General features: G+C 50.1%; 7 protein-coding genes across 9 annotated transcripts; 1 reads left to right on the top strand and 6 right to left on the bottom strand.

Moving 5' to 3' along the window:
- Positions 1 to 196: 196 nt before the first annotated feature.
- LOC9644649 (putative E3 ubiquitin-protein ligase LIN) lies at positions 197 to 5,288 on the bottom strand. The gene is made up of 17 exons (XM_024689664.1): positions 5,273 to 5,288; positions 5,150 to 5,217; positions 4,039 to 5,076; positions 3,847 to 3,987; positions 2,692 to 3,792; positions 2,504 to 2,648; positions 2,239 to 2,448; positions 1,913 to 2,192; positions 1,732 to 1,853; positions 1,563 to 1,682; positions 1,380 to 1,511; positions 1,200 to 1,325; positions 1,043 to 1,153; positions 852 to 995; positions 688 to 804; positions 515 to 631; positions 197 to 464 (listed from the first exon to the last, which is right to left on the bottom strand). Exons 3-17 carry the CDS (start codon positions 4,905 to 4,907, stop codon positions 447 to 449), a joined length of 3,753 nt encoding a protein of 1,250 aa, XP_024545432.1. The 5' UTR covers positions 4,908 to 5,076; positions 5,150 to 5,217; positions 5,273 to 5,288; the 3' UTR covers positions 197 to 446.
- Positions 5,283 to 6,519, bottom strand: LOC9644648 (UPF0769 protein C21orf59). The gene is made up of 5 exons (XM_024689701.1): positions 6,213 to 6,519; positions 6,083 to 6,099; positions 5,873 to 5,924; positions 5,711 to 5,772; positions 5,283 to 5,420 (listed from the first exon to the last, which is right to left on the bottom strand). Exons 1-5 carry the CDS (start codon positions 6,517 to 6,519, stop codon positions 5,283 to 5,285), a joined length of 576 nt encoding a protein of 191 aa, XP_024545469.1.
- A 49-nt stretch (positions 6,520 to 6,568) lies between these two features.
- On the bottom strand, positions 6,569 to 8,910 carry LOC9644647 (transcription factor PIF3). Its single transcript, XM_002984545.2, has 8 exons — positions 8,643 to 8,910; positions 8,495 to 8,570; positions 7,586 to 8,407; positions 7,452 to 7,520; positions 7,309 to 7,374; positions 7,182 to 7,247; positions 6,962 to 7,126; positions 6,569 to 6,900 (listed from the first exon to the last, which is right to left on the bottom strand). Exons 2-8 carry the CDS (start codon positions 8,498 to 8,500, stop codon positions 6,757 to 6,759), a joined length of 1,338 nt encoding a protein of 445 aa, XP_002984591.2. The 5' UTR covers positions 8,501 to 8,570; positions 8,643 to 8,910; the 3' UTR covers positions 6,569 to 6,756.
- A 540-nt stretch (positions 8,911 to 9,450) lies between these two features.
- On the bottom strand, positions 9,451 to 11,040 carry LOC112351589 (pentatricopeptide repeat-containing protein At2g13600-like). The gene has a single exon (XM_024689700.1). The coding sequence runs from the start codon at positions 11,038 to 11,040 to the stop codon at positions 9,451 to 9,453; it is 1,590 nt and encodes a 529-aa protein (XP_024545468.1).
- Positions 11,041 to 11,142: 102 nt separating this feature from the next.
- On the top strand, positions 11,143 to 13,218 carry LOC112351588 (pentatricopeptide repeat-containing protein At4g02750-like). Its single transcript, XM_024689699.1, has one exon. The coding sequence runs from the start codon at positions 11,143 to 11,145 to the stop codon at positions 13,216 to 13,218; it is 2,076 nt and encodes a 691-aa protein (XP_024545467.1).
- Positions 13,219 to 13,280: 62 nt separating this feature from the next.
- On the bottom strand, positions 13,281 to 15,498 carry LOC9644646 (transcription factor bHLH30). Its single transcript, XM_002984544.2, has 2 exons — positions 14,145 to 15,498; positions 13,281 to 14,059 (listed from the first exon to the last, which is right to left on the bottom strand). Exons 1-2 carry the CDS (start codon positions 14,820 to 14,822, stop codon positions 13,577 to 13,579), a joined length of 1,161 nt encoding a protein of 386 aa, XP_002984590.2. The 5' UTR covers positions 14,823 to 15,498; the 3' UTR covers positions 13,281 to 13,576.
- A 1,069-nt stretch (positions 15,499 to 16,567) lies between these two features.
- Positions 16,568 to 18,949, bottom strand: LOC9644950 (NAD-dependent protein deacylase). 3 transcript variants are annotated; one of them, XM_024689788.1, is made up of 7 exons: positions 18,804 to 18,949; positions 18,660 to 18,743; positions 18,521 to 18,585; positions 18,308 to 18,410; positions 17,995 to 18,135; positions 17,683 to 17,880; positions 16,568 to 17,239 (listed from the first exon to the last, which is right to left on the bottom strand). In XM_024689788.1, exons 1-7 carry the CDS (start codon positions 18,915 to 18,917, stop codon positions 17,234 to 17,236), a joined length of 711 nt encoding a protein of 236 aa, XP_024545556.1. In that variant the 5' UTR covers positions 18,918 to 18,949; the 3' UTR covers positions 16,568 to 17,233. The 3 variants fall into 3 exon arrangements, with proteins under 3 accessions (XP_024545556.1, XP_024545555.1, XP_024545557.1); XM_024689787.1 differs by lacking the exon at positions 16,568 to 17,239 and having other exon boundaries at positions 17,585 to 17,880; XM_024689789.1 differs by lacking the exon at positions 16,568 to 17,239 and having other exon boundaries at positions 17,695 to 17,885.
- Positions 18,950 to 18,954: the final 5 nt, after the last annotated feature.

The following is an 18,954-nucleotide window of genomic DNA, read 5'->3' as shown; positions in this document are numbered from 1 at the left end:
ATTGCAGTAGAGTAGCCACCACAAATTCTAATTCTACTGCTGGTAAGTTATGTTTATACCTATTGAACTTATTATCTTAGGTGGTAAATTTTTAGCGCTACACGGGCAATGCCACGGAGTCTTCTTCCCATGTTTACCTTTCACTGAAGGATGTTGTTCATTCTGTACTTTGTTTTTGTGTGCTTGGTGAATTATATTCCAGAGTAATCTAATTTTATTTCGTTCTTTCCGGTGAAATTTTATAGACATCGAATCACAGACATCAATCTGTGAAGATTTTCAAAACCACACTACAATGGACGATTTTTTACAGCCTCAACTTTGGCTATGATGTCCATTCTTTACAAGACTATGGTGAGCTACCAAGCCACCATTGTCCAAATATTCCTACCATTTTCCGCTCTAGTTCTTTCGTTCTAGACGATACAAGCCTTCAAAGAGCCTGATCACAAACATGTCCAAACCTGCAAGCATCGTGTCTCGTTTTTCACTTCGCATCGATTCAAGATGTTACCTTGATCTTCCCGTCTCCAGATCCGCTGTAGAGCACGTCCCCGTCCACTGCCAGCGCGTTTAATTTGCTCCCTACTGCCAGACTTCCTACTTTGGCAAGCCGTGCTCGAAGCCACACCTGCGCAGAACAGACTGGTGGTTTGCATTCGAGTTCTTATAGTCAGATTTGCTTGCCTCGATCGTTCCCGAGCTTAGGCCGAAATAGAGGAACTCCGAGCTCATAGCCATCGATCTTACTTCCGATTGTATGGACAGTGCACTTACGAGTGACTTATCGGCTTGGTTCCACACCTGTCATCGTTGATTCAGCATCGATACAGCAGAAGCAAGTCGCGTACCTTGACATTCATTCCATCACAGAATGATCCCGCTGTATAGATCTGACCTTTGAAAACTTGCAATGCATTTACTGGCCGTTTTCCTAGCAAAGTTCTCACGCCGCCTTGGATGCACATCATGGCAGTTCCTGATGGATCGGTTTCCTGCCAACCCATCTTAGTGACGTTTCTTAAGAACAGATTTCGCTTACATGTACGCTGTTGTCTGTGCATCCACAGTAAATCATGCCTTTGGAAGCGGCCACACTTTGTATGTTCTTGTGCGAAGAAATATGTCTTGCGTCATTCTCTTCGTATTGCACCTGTTACTAACAAGTTGATGACTGAGTAAGTCGATCCTTTCCCTACCTGAATGCCTGGGATGCCTTGTAATATAATGCACGCGAGAGAACCAGTCACAACCAGGCTTAGAACACCACCATTGAGCTCGAAGACATGGAGGCAGTGTAAGGCATCGTCTTCAATGGACCAAACCTGTTTGTAGCGACTGTTAGTCATGGCATAACCCGCGCTTACTGTTTTGCATACCCGGATAGTTTTGTCCAGAGAACCGCTGTAAAGCCTGTGCTTTGATGGTAAAATCGCCAGGCTCGTGACGCATTTTGTATGCTCTGTGGCTTCTCTCAGCAACAGCAGATTTTCTTCCGCAACTTTCCAGCTCTGATAAAGTGGCATAAGACAGTGTCAGTGTGGAGCGCATGTTTCGACCACCTTGATTGTTCCGTCAGAGTGTCCACTGTAGAGAAATCCTTTTGCACATGCGAGTGCACGCACCTCACCATTGCCACTTGTATCTGCTTGCATAACCTCGTCGTGTTTCCATTCTTCTGCCTGTAACTTCGAGTGCTAACTCCAAAAGGAGAACAGGAGAACGACTCACTTTCACATTTGGGCTGGTTATGAATGTTTGGTACAGCTTTGACGAGGTCCAACTCTCATTTCTCATTGATTTGAGCGGCTTGCATACGGCAGCAGCGGACTTTACAAGCTCTTGCGCACTGCCTGTTAAGAGAAACGAGTTAGGAAGGATCGCAGGATGATAATTGAACTGCGCATCAAACCTTTGTCCTTTAGAAAACTATACAAAGCAAGAGCTGCGAGGACTCGATGAGCGTCAGATTGTAGCAAAGTTATGTATCGGGGCAGTAAGAGTTTGCGAGCTTGAATCCAGAGTCCCGTTTCAGGTAGTTCACCTGCCATGTAGAGTAACCACGTCGCGATTGTTATGCAGGGTGTCGCGAGCTCCAATGCCTCGTCAAGTACATTTTCAGCTAGCACTTCCAGCAAAGTTCCATTCTCATAGTCCAGCAGAGCTCTCGCAACTTTCTTGTCCCAGTCATCCTGTAAGTCGGTAATCGGCCACTCAGTCGGGAATTACAAACGTTACCTGCTGATAATTTTTAGTTGGCTTTGTTTTCGACGCTTTTATAAGCCAGGATCTCAGCACTGGTTTACCCGAAGAAGAAAATCTCCCGACTATGCATATGATAGTACGAGCTGCTTCCACTTGCAAAGATAGCCGATCTTTGTTCTTTATTGCCTTAAGTAGTGTGTCCATTGCTTCTTCCGTGTACACGCTATCTTTCCGAGGCTCTCCCTGCGTTATTAAAACACGTTAGAAACCAAAAACGCTCAAACTTGCAATCTTTTACCAGTAAATCTAGCTGCATTAGAAGGCCTGCTGTAAGTATTTGCTGCTCCAGTGGTGCAACTTGGAGGTGCATCAGAAGCGCGTGCATGCTGCTCACACAGCCTTCAGTTTTTATAAGCCCGAGAATTTGTAGACGAGATGTTTTCCTGTCATGGTTTTGTGTTAATGTATATTGAGCGAAAAGCTTACTTGTGTGATCGAACAAGTTCCATAAGGAGCGCAATAGTTCTTGCCCTTGCCACTTTATCGGCACTGTGGAGAACTTTCAGCACCAAAGTTAAGTGATCGGCTTGAGAGACGAAAGTTCTAGCGTCCTCGTCGGCTCGCACACACCTGAGTAATATCGACACCGCAGCTACTCTTTCCTTTTTATCCTTCGTGTTCAGGCTTTCGATGAGAGCTGGAACCGCTGTCAAAGAGACGAGCGTCTTGATGTTTACAGAGTTCCTTTCCAGTTCTATGCTCGAGAGTACATGCTCAAGCATTGTGACTGCAGCGGCCTTCGGTTTGATGCTGCTCTGGAAGAAACCATCGCTAATTGTCGACTCCCTGCTTTGTTTGATGACAGCTACCAAGTGCGGTAGCAAATCGGCCATCGCGATGTCGGGAAGAAAAAGCCTCAGCTGAAGCAGCAACACTGTCAAGTCGACTAAACCTTCTTTCAAGAGCTTTTGCATGCGTTGGAGGCCTGGGTCTATAGTCAAGATGGTCTGCCTTGTGTGCTCATCCCTGTGAACTAGTTCAATTAGAATGTCTACTGCTTCCTTTTGAACCTCCACCGAACTCGACTTGCATATAGTTTCCATGAGAGCGTCGATAACTCTCGGTTCCGTGAGCAGGACAGTGACGTCTTCGTTTCCGTGGACTTCCTCCCAGAACTGACAGATTGTCCGCACCGCTGCTTCGCAATCAGTAAGATTATCCAGTCTGCTAAGAGTCTCCAAAGACATCTTTAGTTTCTCTAACCCCGTCAGGCCTGCATCTGTCAAACTGCCTGAAGACGTGGGAAAGTAATCGTTATTCGTAGTCTGAGGGGAATCCTTTATAGAAAACTGAGTTGACTCTGCTTTCCAGTCCGATATCAACCTTTTAAGAATATAGTTTGTTCTAGGAAGTGCTACCTTGATCAGAGGTTGCCGGCTCATGGGACAGGTTACATTTCCCCGACTTAGCCACTCCTTGATGGCCTTTCTCTCGTAAGTTTGGCCAGTTTCCAAAGTGACAGGGTCGTCAAATATCTGGTTCGTGATTGGACAGACAAAATCTTTGGGAGGCGTACTTGCAAATAAGCTGCAATGCAATCGAGTCAGGGGGCCACAATCAATAACTTCATATTCGTAGTACCTCGTCGAAGGAGAGCTCTTAGTTTCCATAGATATGTGATTGAAAACTTCATCGCTACCGTCTGCTTTGTTGCTTTTAACATTCTCAACCTCTGGTTGTGTATTATCACTGCTTAAAGTACAACTTTCATAAGTTTTCAGGCTGCAAAAGAAACATATGTTAGAAACTTATAATGCTGACGTACTTCACTACCTTTGGTTCTCGACATTCTTCCGATTGAAGATTGCGAGCTCGTGAACGGGTGTCATTGGTGGTTCCGCGATCGGCATAAGTGGAGGAACGCGCTTCTTCAGAGAATCGGCCGTGAGAGTTAGCCAGTCCTTGTAATGCTGTGCAAACTCCCGTGTGTGATCGTCCAGACTAGCCTGGTAAAGCCCCTCGACCCCTTCCAGCTGCTCTTTTTGTTCCAGAGTCAGCAAATCCTCTTCTCCGTCTTCCTCTCTCGACTGGAACGAGTAAGAAACGTCGTCGGACTCGGCCATCTTGATACGATGTCGTTGAAGAGAATACCACCCTTTGATGCTTGTAAGATGAGGCTGGAACAACTGGTCCCATAGCTGAGGGGCAAACTTGACTCTAGCCGACCGAGGATCCACCAGGAACATATCGAGCACGCAAACGGCAGCCTTCCGGTCATCGTTCCGTAGCTTCCACACGTAGGAGAGAATAAGCGATCCCCAAGCCGATAGATACGTCCCTGGAATCCCTGCTATCTCACTTCTCACGTCGAGCAGCGCACAAACTTGTAGCATCTTCTCGGCGTGCTGCAGCCTCGCGCTCTTCGTCTCCTCGTGTGGAGTTCGTATCGCTTCCTCCACTGCCTCGATCCCCCAGTCCAGGTTCGCCAGCACCGCTTGCTCGGCATAGTCGACATAGCCTCCTTCGTTGTTGCTGTGTTGCACCAGTGCTTCCGTGCAAAGCTTCTTGTGCTCTGCTCGTCGATCGCTGTCCAGCAACTGATCCAAGATATAGCTCCCGACGGTGGAGAGGACAATTTTTTCGATTTGAGCTGGTGTTCGTGCCGCCGCAAAGTTGTGAGAACGTTTTTTTGATGCCATCATCTATCATCGTCCGCCCTGCTAGCTAAAAAGCCTCGGTTTCTCTGGATCTAGACTTCCTCCTACGACACTCTGTCACGCGAGAGTTGTCCTAATGGCCGCGTCCTTTTTTTGTTTTAGCGAAGTTGTCCGGTGTGCCTTGGCATCTCAGAGGACGAAAGCATGCATAACACTGGTGACAAATTCAGCAGAAGAACAGAAGCAATGATGTAAGCTCGTAGCTAGTGAAACTTTTGGTTACGTACATTATATTTTGTTCAGAAGCTGTTTGTCCAAATTGTCACATTTTACGTCGTTAAATGCGTCCAAGTGGCTAATCAACAGTCGTTAGCGAGGGACACTATTGGAAATAAGGTCAATTTGCTCACTATTACTTATTTATCTGAATCGAATGTTGCTCGTCCCGTGGAAGTGAGCTTTCAGAGCTTGTGGATTCGCCCACTCAGAGTTTGTGTAGGAGTCGTCTGTGTTCTCTTTTAGAGTCTGCAAAGCAGCGTTTGCGAGAAAAGAAGTCAGCTATTGCAGGCCAAGAAAAGCGTAAATAATAGAAGCCAATGACCTTTTCTTCTTGCTGCCTTTTGTAATACCAAGACATCATGGCCTTTTGAGTCTCCGCATCTACTGGCTTCTCAAGAAAAAAAACAGAACAATTAAACAGTGAAACAATGCCGAGAAAAATAAAGAGCTTACAGGCTCACGCATAGGAGCCCCACGGCCTCTTTCTTGAAGCTTGGCAATGATCTTTATACACAAAAAATAAACAAAAAGGACGTCAGGTCAATGTACTATCAAAGAAAGCTTCCAACCTTTGTCTTGTCATTCTTCCCGACGTAATCCGCAAGTCTTTTGTCACGCATGAGCTCTTTTCCTGCCCACCATAGCTGCGCAGTAGCCGAATTTAAAGTTTCCATGCCTGCCTTAAGAAAAATCTTAGCAAGATGGTGACAGAAAAGAACTGGCATACTTACCTTCAAAAGTTCCAGTAAGTTGCTGCTGCACAGGGTCGTGCCTGGGAAGTCCCTGCGGATAGCAGATCATCACAGCGCCTTTGATGTTCTGGATCATCTCCTTGAGGAAAAAACTGGACAGCGGGACTTTGTAAAGCACTTGATCCTAAGAAGCAAAGAAGATATGGATAACTGATCAAAGAAAAAAACTAAAATGTGGCAATCACTTACTTTCGAAACGCTAGTCTCTGCGTCCGATAGCGTTCTCTTGAGCGTCTCACCCACATTGGGATCGCAAGCTTTGAGAAATAATATAGTCACGTAACATGAAAGAACGAACAAGGAACAATCTAAAATTTACCTTCTCCAGTCCGACGACCGCTTGGATCCTTCTTGTAGAACGGCCCTCTTTCCTTACGAGAAGAAGAGCTACTGGCGCCAGTGGAATTACCCTCATCTTCCTCCTCCTCCTCCTGTTCTTGCTCCTCCTTGGATTTGATCGGCCCATACTCCAGCAGCTGCCCGCATTCCTGGACCAGATGGAGAATCCGGAGCTGGAGATTATTCACGGCGACGACATCCCTGACGATCGCATCGACGCACTCGGCGCCAGGCGCCTCGAACAAGAACTGGCGATCATCGCCCTGCTTGAAATGCAAGAGCACCATAGAAATTTCCCTCCTTCTTCTCTCTTCTGCCCTAAAACTATAACCACGATTGGTAGTTACTTTTGTTCTCTATAACGTGGCAAAACTTTGCGCTGTACAAAGCAAACGAGCACAAAACGAGCAAAGCAAGCGGTCTTTCGCTTGTTCTTCGTTCTTCGGTATGGATGGAATTCCAGCCATTTTATCCTGGATTTGGCTGGAAAACAAGAATGAAGCCTTCGAATCTTCATCGATTTTTCATTGATGACTCTCGGGCTTTTGCGGCTGGGAAGAACTTGGCTGCTGGTTTTGCTGCTGCTGCTGCTGTTGCTGAATTTGGATCTGGAGTTGCTGTTGATGGTGGGTCATCAAGTGCGCATTGTACAAATCGGTGCTCACTCCCTGGATGGCACGCACGCGTTAGTGCTACGCTTTAGAAAAGCTCTGAAAAGCGAAGACAGACCTGCGGGAATTGAGTATTCGTGGGAGGAGCTCCAGCATTGAAATGGAGTCCCGGATGCTGTGGGAAATGGTGCCCGGCCACGTCTACCAGGCGTACTCCCACACCGTATGGTGATGAAACGGGAGGAACCATTGGGAACATCATCCCGCTTCTCATGGACATCATCTGGTACAAACGGAAAAGCACTTTTAGAATCGAGCCACGAACTTCGACAGACCACCTGTAGTTGATGTTGAAGTAACTTAAGGTATTCAATCGCCTCGTCCAACATGGACGCCTTGTCAGTCTAAAACAAAAGAGAAAAAGAAACAGTGGTTTTAGAAAAACTATTAGAGTCTCTTCCTCACCTTATTAGAGTTTGGTATCAGTTCCTGTAAAGCTTTCATTCTCTCGTTTATCCTGTCCCTCCGCTTCTGTTGCCACATGAACAAAGAATTAGAAAAGAAGAATTAAAATAGAATCCATCACAACTTGAGAACTTCCAAAATACCCGCTCAGAGAGATTGTGAACTTCTGCTGCTCTACTTCTTTTGGACCCCTTGGGAGGCTTCTTGTCCCTCTATCAGATCATAAGAAAAGCATTAAAAACACCAACATGAATGAATGAGAGAAAGAAACGCTTACTCTAATTTGACACCCCGCCGTGTCCTCGACGTCTACTCTTTTGCAGTCCCTGTCGGTCTTATCGCTCCGTGATCCACCCGTGGTAGCTGTGAAGGAACTATCATTTGCATTCCCCAAAGTCCTGCCAGAGTTCTTTGTATCGTAGCTGCAGTTCATATCCGAACCTGTGATATCCGTCTCACTTGGCGCATTCTCGTCGCTCGGCCTCCAACTTCTACACTCCAACGTACTCCTGTCCGATTCCAAAGAAGTAGCTTCCTGAGCTTTCCATGTCTTTGCCGCGACCCGTGTAGACGTCGTTGCCGCGGACAAAGAAAACTGGGGGAAGCTCCCCACTAGAGGCCGAGACGAGGACGAGCTCGGGAAACTTGATGGATCCTGGAATGGTGGCCTTGCTTGAGTTGAGTGAGGCCGAGTTGTCGATGGCTGGCACACTGTTCTCGACTTGTTAAACGTTTGGACACCGCCAGTTTGAGGCACAAAGCCCGCCGCTCGTCCAGCGGCTAGCGCGAGAGCGGCATCAGCATTGTTGCCTCTCGGCTGCTTCTGTAGATCTGTCCCGAAACTTTGCTGGATCCGGGGATCTCGGAAAACTTGTAGCGACGAGCATGGTCGATCTGCCGAGCCCCCGGCACCAGCAAAGAGCTGAGTGCCACAATTCGGGTCGTCCAAGTGTAGCCACGACGCCATATCGTCTCGAGCAGCGGCAAAGTTTGATGATCCAACGGCGGCCTCCACACCATCCAGATGCATTAGAGGGGTCGATTCCTCTTTAGAATCCCAGGGATATTGCCAAAACGTGTCACTTCTCGTGTCAGTATTCTGCCCAGAGGATAGATTTTTTAAAAGAAGAAAACCATGAGTGCTCGCTCGCTTTGTGGAGAAACTCTCAAAATCTTTATATCTTACCTTCATCCAGCCGAGCCTAAGTCACGATCAAACGCGATCCCAATCCAATCCAAAAGCCCCTACGCATTCTCGTACCCTGCCAAGACCAAAGAAGCCGCCGGCATTCGGACGAAATATCGAGAATGCGAGAGAAAGATCGGCGAGTTACCTCGCATTGCAGCTCCCAGCGCTCGAATCCACGCCCCCGCCGCGAGAATGTGCCCCTCCCGCGACGATATTTCGCATCCAGGAGCTGCGAATGCGGGAGACTATCGCCAGAATCCCACGCCGCGACGCGAATCGAGGCGAATTCCAAGCACACCGACCAGGCGATCGAATGCCGCCATCACCGAGAGAGCGCCGCGCCGGAGCTCCTCATGTCCTTCCCCACGAAACGAGAATACGAGCCGGAGAAGGATCTTGCCTGGATACACGTGGCATTGTGCCTGCCCTAATCATTTGGATGTAATTTGGAAACTCGTCATTGTCAGCCATTATCCCTTAGGGCAAGCGCTCCCAACGGCCGCGACGCGCCCACGTGGCAAATCCAACGGCGGGGACCCCGTCAGCTTGATTATTCTCCACCACTTGTTGGGAGATCCCTTCTTGTGGCGGTGGTGCCTGTGTGCCGCAATCTTTGCGAGGCATGGAGCCTTGTCCGCCGTACAAATTTCGCCCGTACTTCCTTTCCAGCAATGCTAGCAAGGGTCAAATAATTTGTTCGGTTGGCATTGTTTTAGTGCTTTGCTTTTTATCCTCGGACAGACCGACACGGCCTAACGTACAAACTCTCTTCTAAGGGCATGTTGTTGTTGGTGGCGTCCACGTCAGGGCATGGCCTTAATCCCTGCTTGTCTGTCGGTGGTGCGTGGATACGATGCCAGGATATATTCCACCTTTTGACTTGGGGTGGACTGCTTGGTCAAAGTCCTCACCTACCGTTGACCGCCGAATTCCTCCGGATTCTTCGACTTTCCTCATGCTGCCGTCTCGAACTCAAACTGGATTTCCCCCAAATTTCCAGTAGTCTGGAAGATCGACACCCCAGCCTCCAGCTCCACCGCCTCAATCAGTGACACCGTGCTTCCAAGGTCACCGGAGCGGCAAACGAGATCGACGAGGCACAAGTAGTGGTCCTTGCACGGGATTTTGTGGCCGTAGTCGCCAGTGAGCGAGCGAAAGTATTGCAAGCCGAGATGCAGCTCGCCGGCGTGGCTGCATGCCGCCAGCACGCTCACAAGCACAACGTCGTCAGGCTGTATACCGTGCTGTAGCATGGAATGGAAAGTCTCCAAACTCCTGGCGGTATGCCCGTTTTGGGCATATGTTCTGACCATCGCAGACCAGGCCACCAAGTCCTTGCGAGGCATGTGTCTAAACGAGCTCCACGCTTTCTCAACGCTGCCGCATTTACCATACGTGGTGACCAGGGCGGTTGCGACGGCGGCAGTCTCGTGGAGATTACACTCGATTGCAACTTCGTGGATGGTTTTGGTTTGTGAAAGAGATGGTATGTTCGAGCAGGCGTTCAGTACACAAACAAAGCTCACGGAGTTTGGAGCCTCCCCTTCAAGATCCATCGTCTTGAACACGAGGATGGCATCGTTGGGATGCCCGTTTTGGGCATACCCAGCGATTACGGTGTTCCAGGTGACAACGGATTTCTCCGGAGCAACGCTAAACATGGCAATGGCTTGATCAAGATGAGCACTTTGGACGTATGCTCCGATCATTGCAGTCCATGAGATAATGTTTGGATTCGAGAGACCATCAAACAAACGTTTTGCTCCATCCATATCGCCGCACTTCCAATGCATGTTCAGGAGAGCGTTCTTCACTTTGAAATCCGAATCCAATCCTGCATTGACAATAACGGCGTGAAGCATTTTTCCTACTGCTAGATCGACGCACGCCTCCAAGACACTGATGAAAGTCACAGCATTCGCTTTAACTCCTTCCACATTCATCGCCCAAAACATTGCAAGAGCATCTATCTTTCTTCCGCTTTGAGCCAAAGCCGCCACCATCGCATTCCATGTCACAACGTTTTTCAAAGGGAAAGGAATCAAACCAAAGAAAAGCTTTGCCTTCTCCAAATGACCATTTGTGGCATATGCTGAAAGCATAGCGTTCCAAGACACGGTATTTCGATCAGGCAATCGATCGAAGAGTTCTTCAGCCTCCGTGACCATCCCATGCCGCGAGAATGCGCTCAGCATTGCGTTCCACGAAATCACATTCTTCTCCGGCATAGAATCGAAGACGAGCTTCGCGTTGTCAATCTCCCCACACTGGGAGTATGCCTGGAGCATGATGTTCCACGAGAAGAGATCCGGCCGCTTGATCCGATCAAAGGCTCGTCGCGCCTGGGATGCCTCCCCGCATCGCCCATACATCTGTGCGACAAGATTGCCCAGAAATGTGTCGCCATCGTAGCCGCGCTCGCAAATGTGGAAGTGAACTCGCTGCCCCTCTTCCAATCGCTTCAGGGAGCCAAATCTCTGGAGCAAAGCAGCGTATGTTGCGGAATCTGGCGCTCCCAGGAGCTCCTCTATCTGCTCGTGCATAGAAGAACCCTAAACTCAGTTCTAGAGCTTCCTAGTCAGCCCAGTCAAAGATTGAGAGGAGGGAATGACGCGATGAATGAGAACGATGGCCACATCCATTAGATGCGCCAGGCGCTCCATTTCATGAGCCAAGCTTCTGTCGCTAATCCTCCTCTCCGCCACCGAGAAGATTTGGAGCGCGAGCTCGCGCCACTCCTTCGGCAATGCATCAAGACGAGGGATCTATCCCAGGGCAAACAAATCCACAAGAGAATCGTGGAACTAAGCCTAGAAGGGAGCCGATTCCTCGGTCACCTCCTTATCCAGATGTATGGCAAATGCGGCTGCATCGCAGAGGCGCAACGCGCATTCGCCAGCATCCACACCCAAAACATCTACTCCTGGAATCTCATCATCGTCGCGTTCCTCGAGAATGGGAATCTCCAGAGCGCTCAAGACCTCTTCGACCGCCGCCCCCAATTCAGCGTCATCGGATCAAACGCAATGATCTCGGCATATGCCCAAAACGGGCATCTGCGCAAGGCAAAAGAGATCTTCGATTCCATGCCAGACAGAGATACCGTCTCGTGGAACGCCATGATCACGGCATATTCCCAGAACGGGGATATACTCTCAGCCAAGAGAATCTTCCACTCCATGAAAGAGAGAGATGTGGTGTCCTGGAACACGATGGTCGCGGCATATGCCCAATCTGGGCACGGCAGGGATGCGATACGGACATTCCGTACGATGGAGCTGGAGGGGTTGCGGCCCGACCACGTGACCGTACTGTGCGCCCTGGCCGCTTGCGCGGAGACCAGGCTGCTTTCCGAGGGGCGGCAAATGCACGTACGAGCCGGTCAGTTCTGGACCGAGACCAAAGTGGGCAACGCAGTCATGGACATGTACGGAAAGTGTGGCGCGGTAGGAGAGGCAAGGTTGGTGTTTAACTCGCTGCCCGTCCGGGACGTGGTCGCGTGGACTACACTCCTGGTCGCATATGCCTCGACTGGGGATCTTGGTCAAGCAAGGCGCGTGTTTGACGAGATGCCCGACAAGAACCTCGTCTCGTGGAACTGTATGATCATGTCGTACTCCCAAGCGGGGCATTTCCAGGATGTTTTGGAGATCTTTGGTTTGATGCTCCGGAGAAATGTGGTGCCGGACGAGGGCACTTTTGTCACGGTTATCGACGCTTGCGCTAACGCCGGAGCCTTAGTCGAGGGCGAGGCCATCCACAAGGTCGCCATCCAGCATTGCACGGTCAATGGTCAAAGGTTGGTCAATGGGTTACGGTCAACCCTCGGCCTCAAGATCGGTAATGCGCTTCTCTCGCTCTACACGAAGTGCAGCCGAATGGAGACGGCGCTGGAGATCTTCGAGCAGATGCCCGTGAGAAGCGTTATTTCTTGGACAACGCTAATCTCCGCATATGCCCAACAAGGGCATGGCAGGGAATCTCTCAAGATTCTTCGAAAGATGGACCTTGAGGGCATCCCGCCGAACGAGGTAACCTTCGTGAGCGCGCTGGACGCTTGCGTGGCCGTCTCGGCGCTCCCCGAGGGCCGCCAGCTCCACCGCCGGTCCGTCGACACTGGCATATTCGCAGTGGATGCCAAGGTCGGCAATGCGATCATCAACGTGTATGGCAAGTGTGGGAGACTCGATTCCGCCCTCTGGGTTTTCCGTGATATTCCTCGTAGAAATAGGATCTCTTGGAATGCGCTACTCGCCGCATATGCCCAGAATGGGCATTGCAGAGAAACTTTGGATCTCTTAGCTCTGATGACTCTCGAGGGAATCCAGCCGGATCAGATCACTTTCACGAGCGTGCTCTCGATCTGTGCTCACGGTGGTCTGCGCCGCGAGTGCTGGAGCCAATTCGTGGCAGTAAGGTCCGATTACCGGATCACGCATGATGTGACGCACTACGTTTGCATCGTTGATCTCCTGGGACGCCTGGGCTACCTTGACGAGGCGGAGGAGCTCATCGCAGCAATGCCATTCGAGCCCACTGTGATCGTCTGGACGACGCTGCTGGCAGCATGCCGGATCCACAAGAACACAGAGCTTGCAGTCAATGCCGCCGTGCAAGCGATCGCACTGGAGCGTGGCGACCCTGCTGGACTCTACATCCTCCTCGCCAACCTCTACTTCGATGTGGGCCGAGTGGAAGAGGAAGAAGATGAAGAGCCCTAAATGTTTGGCTACGTGGCACAAAATATACGATCCACGTGGAAGCTGCTTTAACCATAGAGCTCTAGTCAACTTCATCTTTTTAGAGAAAAACAAAAAAAGAATAAAGCAGTGCTGGCAACCATGATGGAATGCCACGCATATACCCAGAAACGCTTATTCAAATACCAACACAAAACACCACAAACCAATACAAAACCAAAAGGAAGGAGAGGAGCCAGGACGAAAGAAAAGCAAAGAAAGAAAGGGAAGAGAATAACAAGGAGATACACGATCACACCAGAAGACAACGGAAGCAACGAACACGAAACATACCTTTGTCTCGAGAGAGATCTATAGAGCTCGGATCGATCACCGTTATTTAGTAGGACGAGGAGGATGAGCCCATCTTCTGGCGCTTGCTAGAGCCGTAGGCCGACGTCGAGAGCTCGCTAGATCGCTCGATCACTGCCCTCAGTGCCTCTTGGACGCAGCTCACGCTCGGCCGGTCGCCGGTCCCATCACTGCTGGATTCCATGGCGGCGCCGCCTTGTTCGTCGCTGTGGTCCTTGCCGATGAGGATCACATTCTTGACGCGCCCACCCAGCGTCGCGATCTCGGCCTTGAGCGTCCTGAGCTTGAGCGTCCGCAGCGCCTTGGTGAGATCCGAGAGGAGGTCGGGGCGGTCCTCGCAGCACAGCGACGCCTTGAGCACGAAGTTGCCATCGCTGCTGGACGCGTCCGTGTCCACCTTGAGCTCGTCTACGTCCGTCGGGACCGGCCCGCCCTCGGCAATCTCCGCGGCCTGTCGCTTGAGATCTTTGACGTGCTCGATCACCTCGGCCAGCAGCGACGCTTTGTCTGTCTGCGCAGCAAAACACCAAGCCGTGAGCTTTTTGCTTTCACAGTAGCAGCAGTACGAACGACAACGAAAGCGAAGACCACACTACCTTGGTGGTGCTCGGGAGAAGGCCCCGCAAAGTGTTGAGATGGTTGTTTATTCGCTCACGTCTCCTTCGCTCCGCTTCGCTGTGGCTCTTGGATGCTGCCAGCGCCTTTGCATCAATTATCTCTTGCGGGGTCATCTTCGACAGATTGATAAGCTCGCTCCGGTTGTGATCCAGAACAAGGGACCCCCCATTGTACTGCAGAGGGTAGTGGTGCCTGCCACGGTCCTTGTAGCTCAACCCCACTCCATAGCCGCTCGACGAGGAGGAAGCCAGCGCCCCAGACTTGTAGAGATCGTAAGGGAGTGTCGAGAAGGGCGAGGAGGAGCCGTGTAGATCGTGGAAGCGGCCAGGAGCGGAAGAACCACCACCGCCACCGCCACCGCTAGCGTGCAGTAGAGAGGAGACGTGATCCTGCTTTGTGACGAACTGGCCGTGCTGCGACGATGCTACCGCGAGCTCTGGGAATGCGGCGGTGGAAGTGGCTTGCGCTGCTGTACAGCCAGGGCCGAGAGGAGGTATCGTCCATGGCGGACGAGAGCTCGAGTGGCCCGCGGCAGTGACGAGACTAGCAGGGAGCTCCTGCTTGAGCTTGGAGAAGCCTGCGTACGTCATACCCAAGCCGGACGAGTCTACAAAGGGAAATCCCACGTCCACATTGTTCGTCGATGGGCCTCCCATGGCTGGCTTGCTCGAAACCTTCGCAAATCTCCAAGCCTCCACACCGGAATTTTCTTCTCAGCAGGGGATACGCGCGGAGATTGCAGTGCCTCCCCCTAGATCTTGCTCTTGGGAGCTCGCATTCTTCTGGCTTTCTGGCGAGAAGACTCCACCATGGAGATGGAGAGGCGCGCGATGCGATCCGAGAGCCCCGGGCGTAGGAAAAAGATAGGATGAGCCGCAATATCACGAGCCTACCTTGGATTTCTCTGACGCCTACTCGCGATTTTCTTCGCTCGCATTCTTGTTCTCGGCGTGAACACGGTCACGGTTCCAAGACCTCGGCCCGACCTGTGCCATGAGCAAAGAGAATTTCGGCGATCCGGAGCCCCGACGCCGGTACTGCTGCTCCGTCTTCGTGGATTCACGGAATTCCTGTCCAGCCCGGGCTACTGCGCCGGTCGATTGCAGCCGCCTAGCGCGTCGAATGCCACAATCTCCATGGGATCTCTCACCTGGAAGTGAAGTACTACTCGAAAACAATCTCGGAAACCCTCACAAAACCCTCGTAAGATCGCAGCAGGAGGAGCAGGCTCGATGAGACGCCTCTATCGCGAACAATCGATAGACACAGCATGAAATCGAGAGCGCAAGAACGCTCGATCGATCGAAATAGCACCAGAGAGAGAAAGAAAGAGAGAGAGAGAGGAGACCCTAGCACCAAGCTACGGACATCGTACGCTTATATAGTGTGGCGCTTGAGCCGTCACACCTGGGGGGCTCAAAGGGCGGAGTATGCGCCATGACCGTCAGGCGTGAGGGCGATCGTGGGGGTCTGTAAATGGGGGCCATGGCCATGATATCGCATACATTCCCATGGCCATCAATATGGGCATGGCCAGCCATGGGCATGCGCCACATGATGCCGGCGCTGCTGGTGATTTGATGTGGCATGCATGGGGGGCAGGAATTTCGCGCTCCCAAAATTTCACTTTTGACTGGCCGACTAAAGTAAAACCTATAGACGTGAAAACCAACATGTATAGAATGTGGTACATTGCACAGAAATCATTCTTTGTCACCTCCAACGGTATGTGTTCGTTACTCTCGAAGCCCTCTTTTTTTGACCTAAAAGCATCTTGATAGGATCACTAAAGAATAATATGGGACAGAAAAGGAGCCTGAAACAACGAGAAACATCCCATCTTGTGAGGAGCAGATCATAAGATGGATGATCATTGTTTTTAGATTTTACTATAGTTTATGCGCTCCAATTATATCGTGCAAGTTAATGGATGGTTTTGATATTTTCCGCGTGACAACAGTGGCGAGTTTTCAATGGTGTTTGCTGTTTACCATGATGTATGAAACAGGGTCAAAAATCTCGCAAGGGTTTTTTTAAGCTTGATACTCGTCGCAAATCCATCGCCCTCTCGTCGTGGCCCAAAGTCTATGATTGATGCAAGCGTATACAAACTTAAACCACATGGCACTAAGGTTTATTTGATTTTGATTGCTTCAATTGTAGTGGCGATGCGTGGCCCATCCACGACTTTATTTGTAAGATTCAGCCACAGAGCACCAACAAGAACAACTGTTCAGCTGATAGATAGCAAGAAAGAAGATAGCAATAGCACACAAACTATAAAACTAATCAAGCATATCGGGAGAATATTATGACGATAATCCCGTGACGGTGCATGACGTTGGACGAACAAAATCTCCATTCTAGCGGGATCAAAAAATTATCCATCCACGCATTTCCGGATCAAATCCAGCGTGGAAAATTAAAGGCAAGAATCGAGATCATCCTTGTGATTTTTTACCATGGTAAAAAATCGCGGAGCGAGCTAACTACACACAGGAGGAAAATCTAAAACAAGATTTGCCAAGTCAGAAGTAAGTTGGCCGTAAGAAATTGGCAGCCTCATTATACCTTTGTCAGAGCAGTGTCCCCCATGTATGCATTGCTCCCTTTAGCCATGGCCCATGGAGCCATGGCCATGGCCACCAAAAGTGGTCAGTGGACCGGCCGGCGTACGGCCGCCGCATGCACTGCTGGTGATGGTGACGGGTTCGATTCCCTGCAACGGCGCTGGAATAGGACGACGGTCACAGGCTCGAATCTCGCTCTCGCTCTCTCTCTCTCTCTCTCTCTCTCTCTCTCTCTCTCTCTCTCTCTCTCTCTCTCTCTCTCTCATTTCCGGAGAATTTATTTGCAAAGTACACGCTTGGCCTGACTCGCCGAAACGAAGCGAGCGGGCGAGTCAAAGACTCGCTTGTCACGGATCGAGAGATTTGGACGTGGACTCGTTTGTTTGGTTGTTTGCTACACTGCTGCGCTCTTGGCTGCTTCCAGCTCCAGCTCCTGCAGCTCTTGGCGAGAGATTTCCAGACTGCGAGGCAAGGCCTCCGCGCACGTCCCTTGGAATCTATACCTGTTGCGGAATTGACAGGAAAACCAAAGCTCGTGAATTCATGAATGAAATGAAAGACAGCGAAGGTTAAGCGAGCAAAGAGACTGCTTAAGAAACCGAGAAGGCAAACAAAACAGAAACAAGGACACTGAGAATGAGGAAAGAACCTGCCTGCAGTATCGGGTCGCAGGTGTCTCCTCGAGGTTGAATTCCGCAACCGCGCCGCCGCCACCTTTCACAAGCGGAATAAACCCGGCTGCTGGCTGCGAGCGACAAAAATGTTCTTACAATGCAGGAAATGCAGGAAAGAAAAGGTGGCGGTCGAAAAGATTGATCATGACAGACATGCGCAAAAGGCCAGCGGAAAAAAGGAAAACAGAGGACACAAAAAGCTTCAGATTCAGGATTCAGGATTCTTCCAGGAACCAAAAGTGATGCGATTGCGAGAAGGCCGACAGGAGTACCTGGACGACAGCGGAAGTTCCAGCAACGAGCAGCAGGTCGCAGCGGCGGAGTGATTCGTGAGCACGCTCCATGACACCGAGATCAAGAGATTCCCCGAACCACACAACATGCGGCCTCAGTAATCCATTGCATGACCTGCAGCGCGGGAGCTGTAGTCTCGGAATGTTGGCGTCGTAAGCTGATGGATCTGGACACCCCTGCTCTAGAGAAAGCCAAAAATGAGAAGAAGAAACACGAAGGCGTTCCGTATCAAAAGCAGGAAAGAAAAAACAAAAAAGCCGAAGGAAAAAAGGATTTTGAGGAGGTTTTACCTTTCCATCGAGAGCTGCACAGATTGGCATGTCGAAGTTTTGCAGCACTTGGTCGCAGGTGCAGCAGCGGGTCTTCCACATCGAGCCGTGGAGTTCTTCCACGGATTTTGTGCCTGCGCGACTATGCAGTCCATCTACGTTCTGAAGAAACGAAAAACAAGAAAAAGGATTCCATTTTAGCGAAGAACGTCGAGAAAAAACAAGCTGGAATTCTAAGAAGAAATGCGAAGGTTGTCGAGAAGAACAAAGGTGGAATTCTACGAGAAATGCGAAGAACGTCGAGCTGGAGTTTTAAGAAGAAAAAAAACATCACCTGTGTCAAAAGCTTGAACTCCTTCCCTTGTTGCTCGCATCTCTTCTCCAGCGCTGTTATTGCATAGTGTCCGGCGTTTGGCACAGCCTTGGACACAATGCAGCTATAATCAAACACCATCTCGCTAGTTAAAACTTCACAGCACAAAAAAAAAAAAAAAAACAAAGGAACGAAAAAAAAGAGGACGAAACGAGCTAAAACTTTAAAACTCACCGCCGGTAGTGGTAAAACTCCCACACCATGGAAGGATTCGCCGCAAAGGCTTCCGGAGTCGTGAGCTAAGCAGGAAAAATTCAAGCAGCACATTAACAAAACCACCCAAGGAAAAATAAAGAAAACAAAAATAACGCACCATGGCACTCCATTCTCGCCATTCTTTGAAGGTCGGGACCCCAGATTCCGCGGATATCCCTGCACCGGTGAGAACCGTGATTTTCTACATCACCGAAGATGCCAAGTTCTTTCATTTGTTCTTTTCGGTCTAGTCTAGTCTTACCTTTGATTTGTCCAGCGCGATCGCGAATTCGCGAGCTCCTTTGTCATCGCTCATCGATCGGCCCTTCTGGATCCGGCCAGATGCTCTTAGATTCCGCGATAGCGAGCGAAACATAACCTAGGCCTTTGTTATGCTTGGCATTTTGATTTAG

Source organism: Selaginella moellendorffii, unplaced genomic scaffold (assembly GCF_000143415.4).
Source record: "Selaginella moellendorffii unplaced genomic scaffold, v1.0 SELMOscaffold_63, whole genome shotgun sequence".
NCBI classification, from domain to species: Eukaryota; Viridiplantae; Streptophyta; class Lycopodiopsida; order Selaginellales; family Selaginellaceae; genus Selaginella; species Selaginella moellendorffii.
Note: the sequence above shows the minus strand (reverse complement) of the source record. Positions and strands in the feature narration are given on the sequence as shown.

Coding starts and splice junctions, on each gene's coding strand:
- LOC9644649 (XM_024689664.1), bottom strand. CDS start 4,907: ATGATGGCATCAAAAAAACGTTCTCACAACTTTGCGGCGGCACGAACA. Junction 3,988..4,038: donor AAGAATGTCGAGAACCAAAG/GTAGTGAAGTAC, acceptor TTTCTTTTGCAG/CCTGAAAACTTATGAAAGTT. Junction 996..1,042: donor GCACAGACAACAGCGTACAT/GTAAGCGAAATC, acceptor ATGGGTTGGCAG/GAAACCGATCCATCAGGAAC.
- LOC9644648 (XM_024689701.1), bottom strand. CDS start 6,519: ATGGTGCTCTTGCATTTCAAGCAGGGCGATGATCGCCAGTTCTTGTTC. Junction 5,773..5,872: donor ACTTACTGGAACTTTTGAAG/GTAAGTATGCCA, acceptor TATGGTGGGCAG/GAAAAGAGCTCATGCGTGAC. Junction 5,421..5,710: donor GGAAGAATGACAAGACAAAG/GTTGGAAGCTTT, acceptor GGCCTGCAATAG/CTGACTTCTTTTCTCGCAAA.
- LOC9644647 (XM_002984545.2), bottom strand. Junction 7,127..7,181: donor TACTTCAACATCAACTACAG/GTGGTCTGTCGA, acceptor CGTTTGTACCAG/ATGATGTCCATGAGAAGCGG. Junction 6,901..6,961: donor CGAATACTCAATTCCCGCAG/GTCTGTCTTCGC, acceptor CGTGCCATCCAG/GGAGTGAGCACCGATTTGTA.
- LOC112351589 (XM_024689700.1), bottom strand. CDS start 11,040: ATGCACGAGCAGATAGAGGAGCTCCTGGGAGCGCCAGATTCCGCAACA.
- LOC112351588 (XM_024689699.1), top strand. CDS start 11,143: ATGCGCCAGGCGCTCCATTTCATGAGCCAAGCTTCTGTCGCTAATCCT.
- LOC9644646 (XM_002984544.2), bottom strand. CDS start 14,822: ATGGGAGGCCCATCGACGAACAATGTGGACGTGGGATTTCCCTTTGTA. Junction 14,060..14,144: donor TTCTCCCGAGCACCACCAAG/GTAGTGTGGTCT, acceptor TTTGCTGCGCAG/ACAGACAAAGCGTCGCTGCT.
- LOC9644950 (XM_024689787.1), bottom strand. CDS start 18,917: ATGTTTCGCTCGCTATCGCGGAATCTAAGAGCATCTGGCCGGATCCAG. Junction 18,586..18,659: donor GGCGAGAATGGAGTGCCATG/GTGCGTTATTTT, acceptor TTTCCTGCTTAG/CTCACGACTCCGGAAGCCTT. Junction 18,136..18,307: donor AGTTCAAGCTTTTGACACAG/GTGATGTTTTTT, acceptor TCGTTTCTTCAG/AACGTAGATGGACTGCATAG.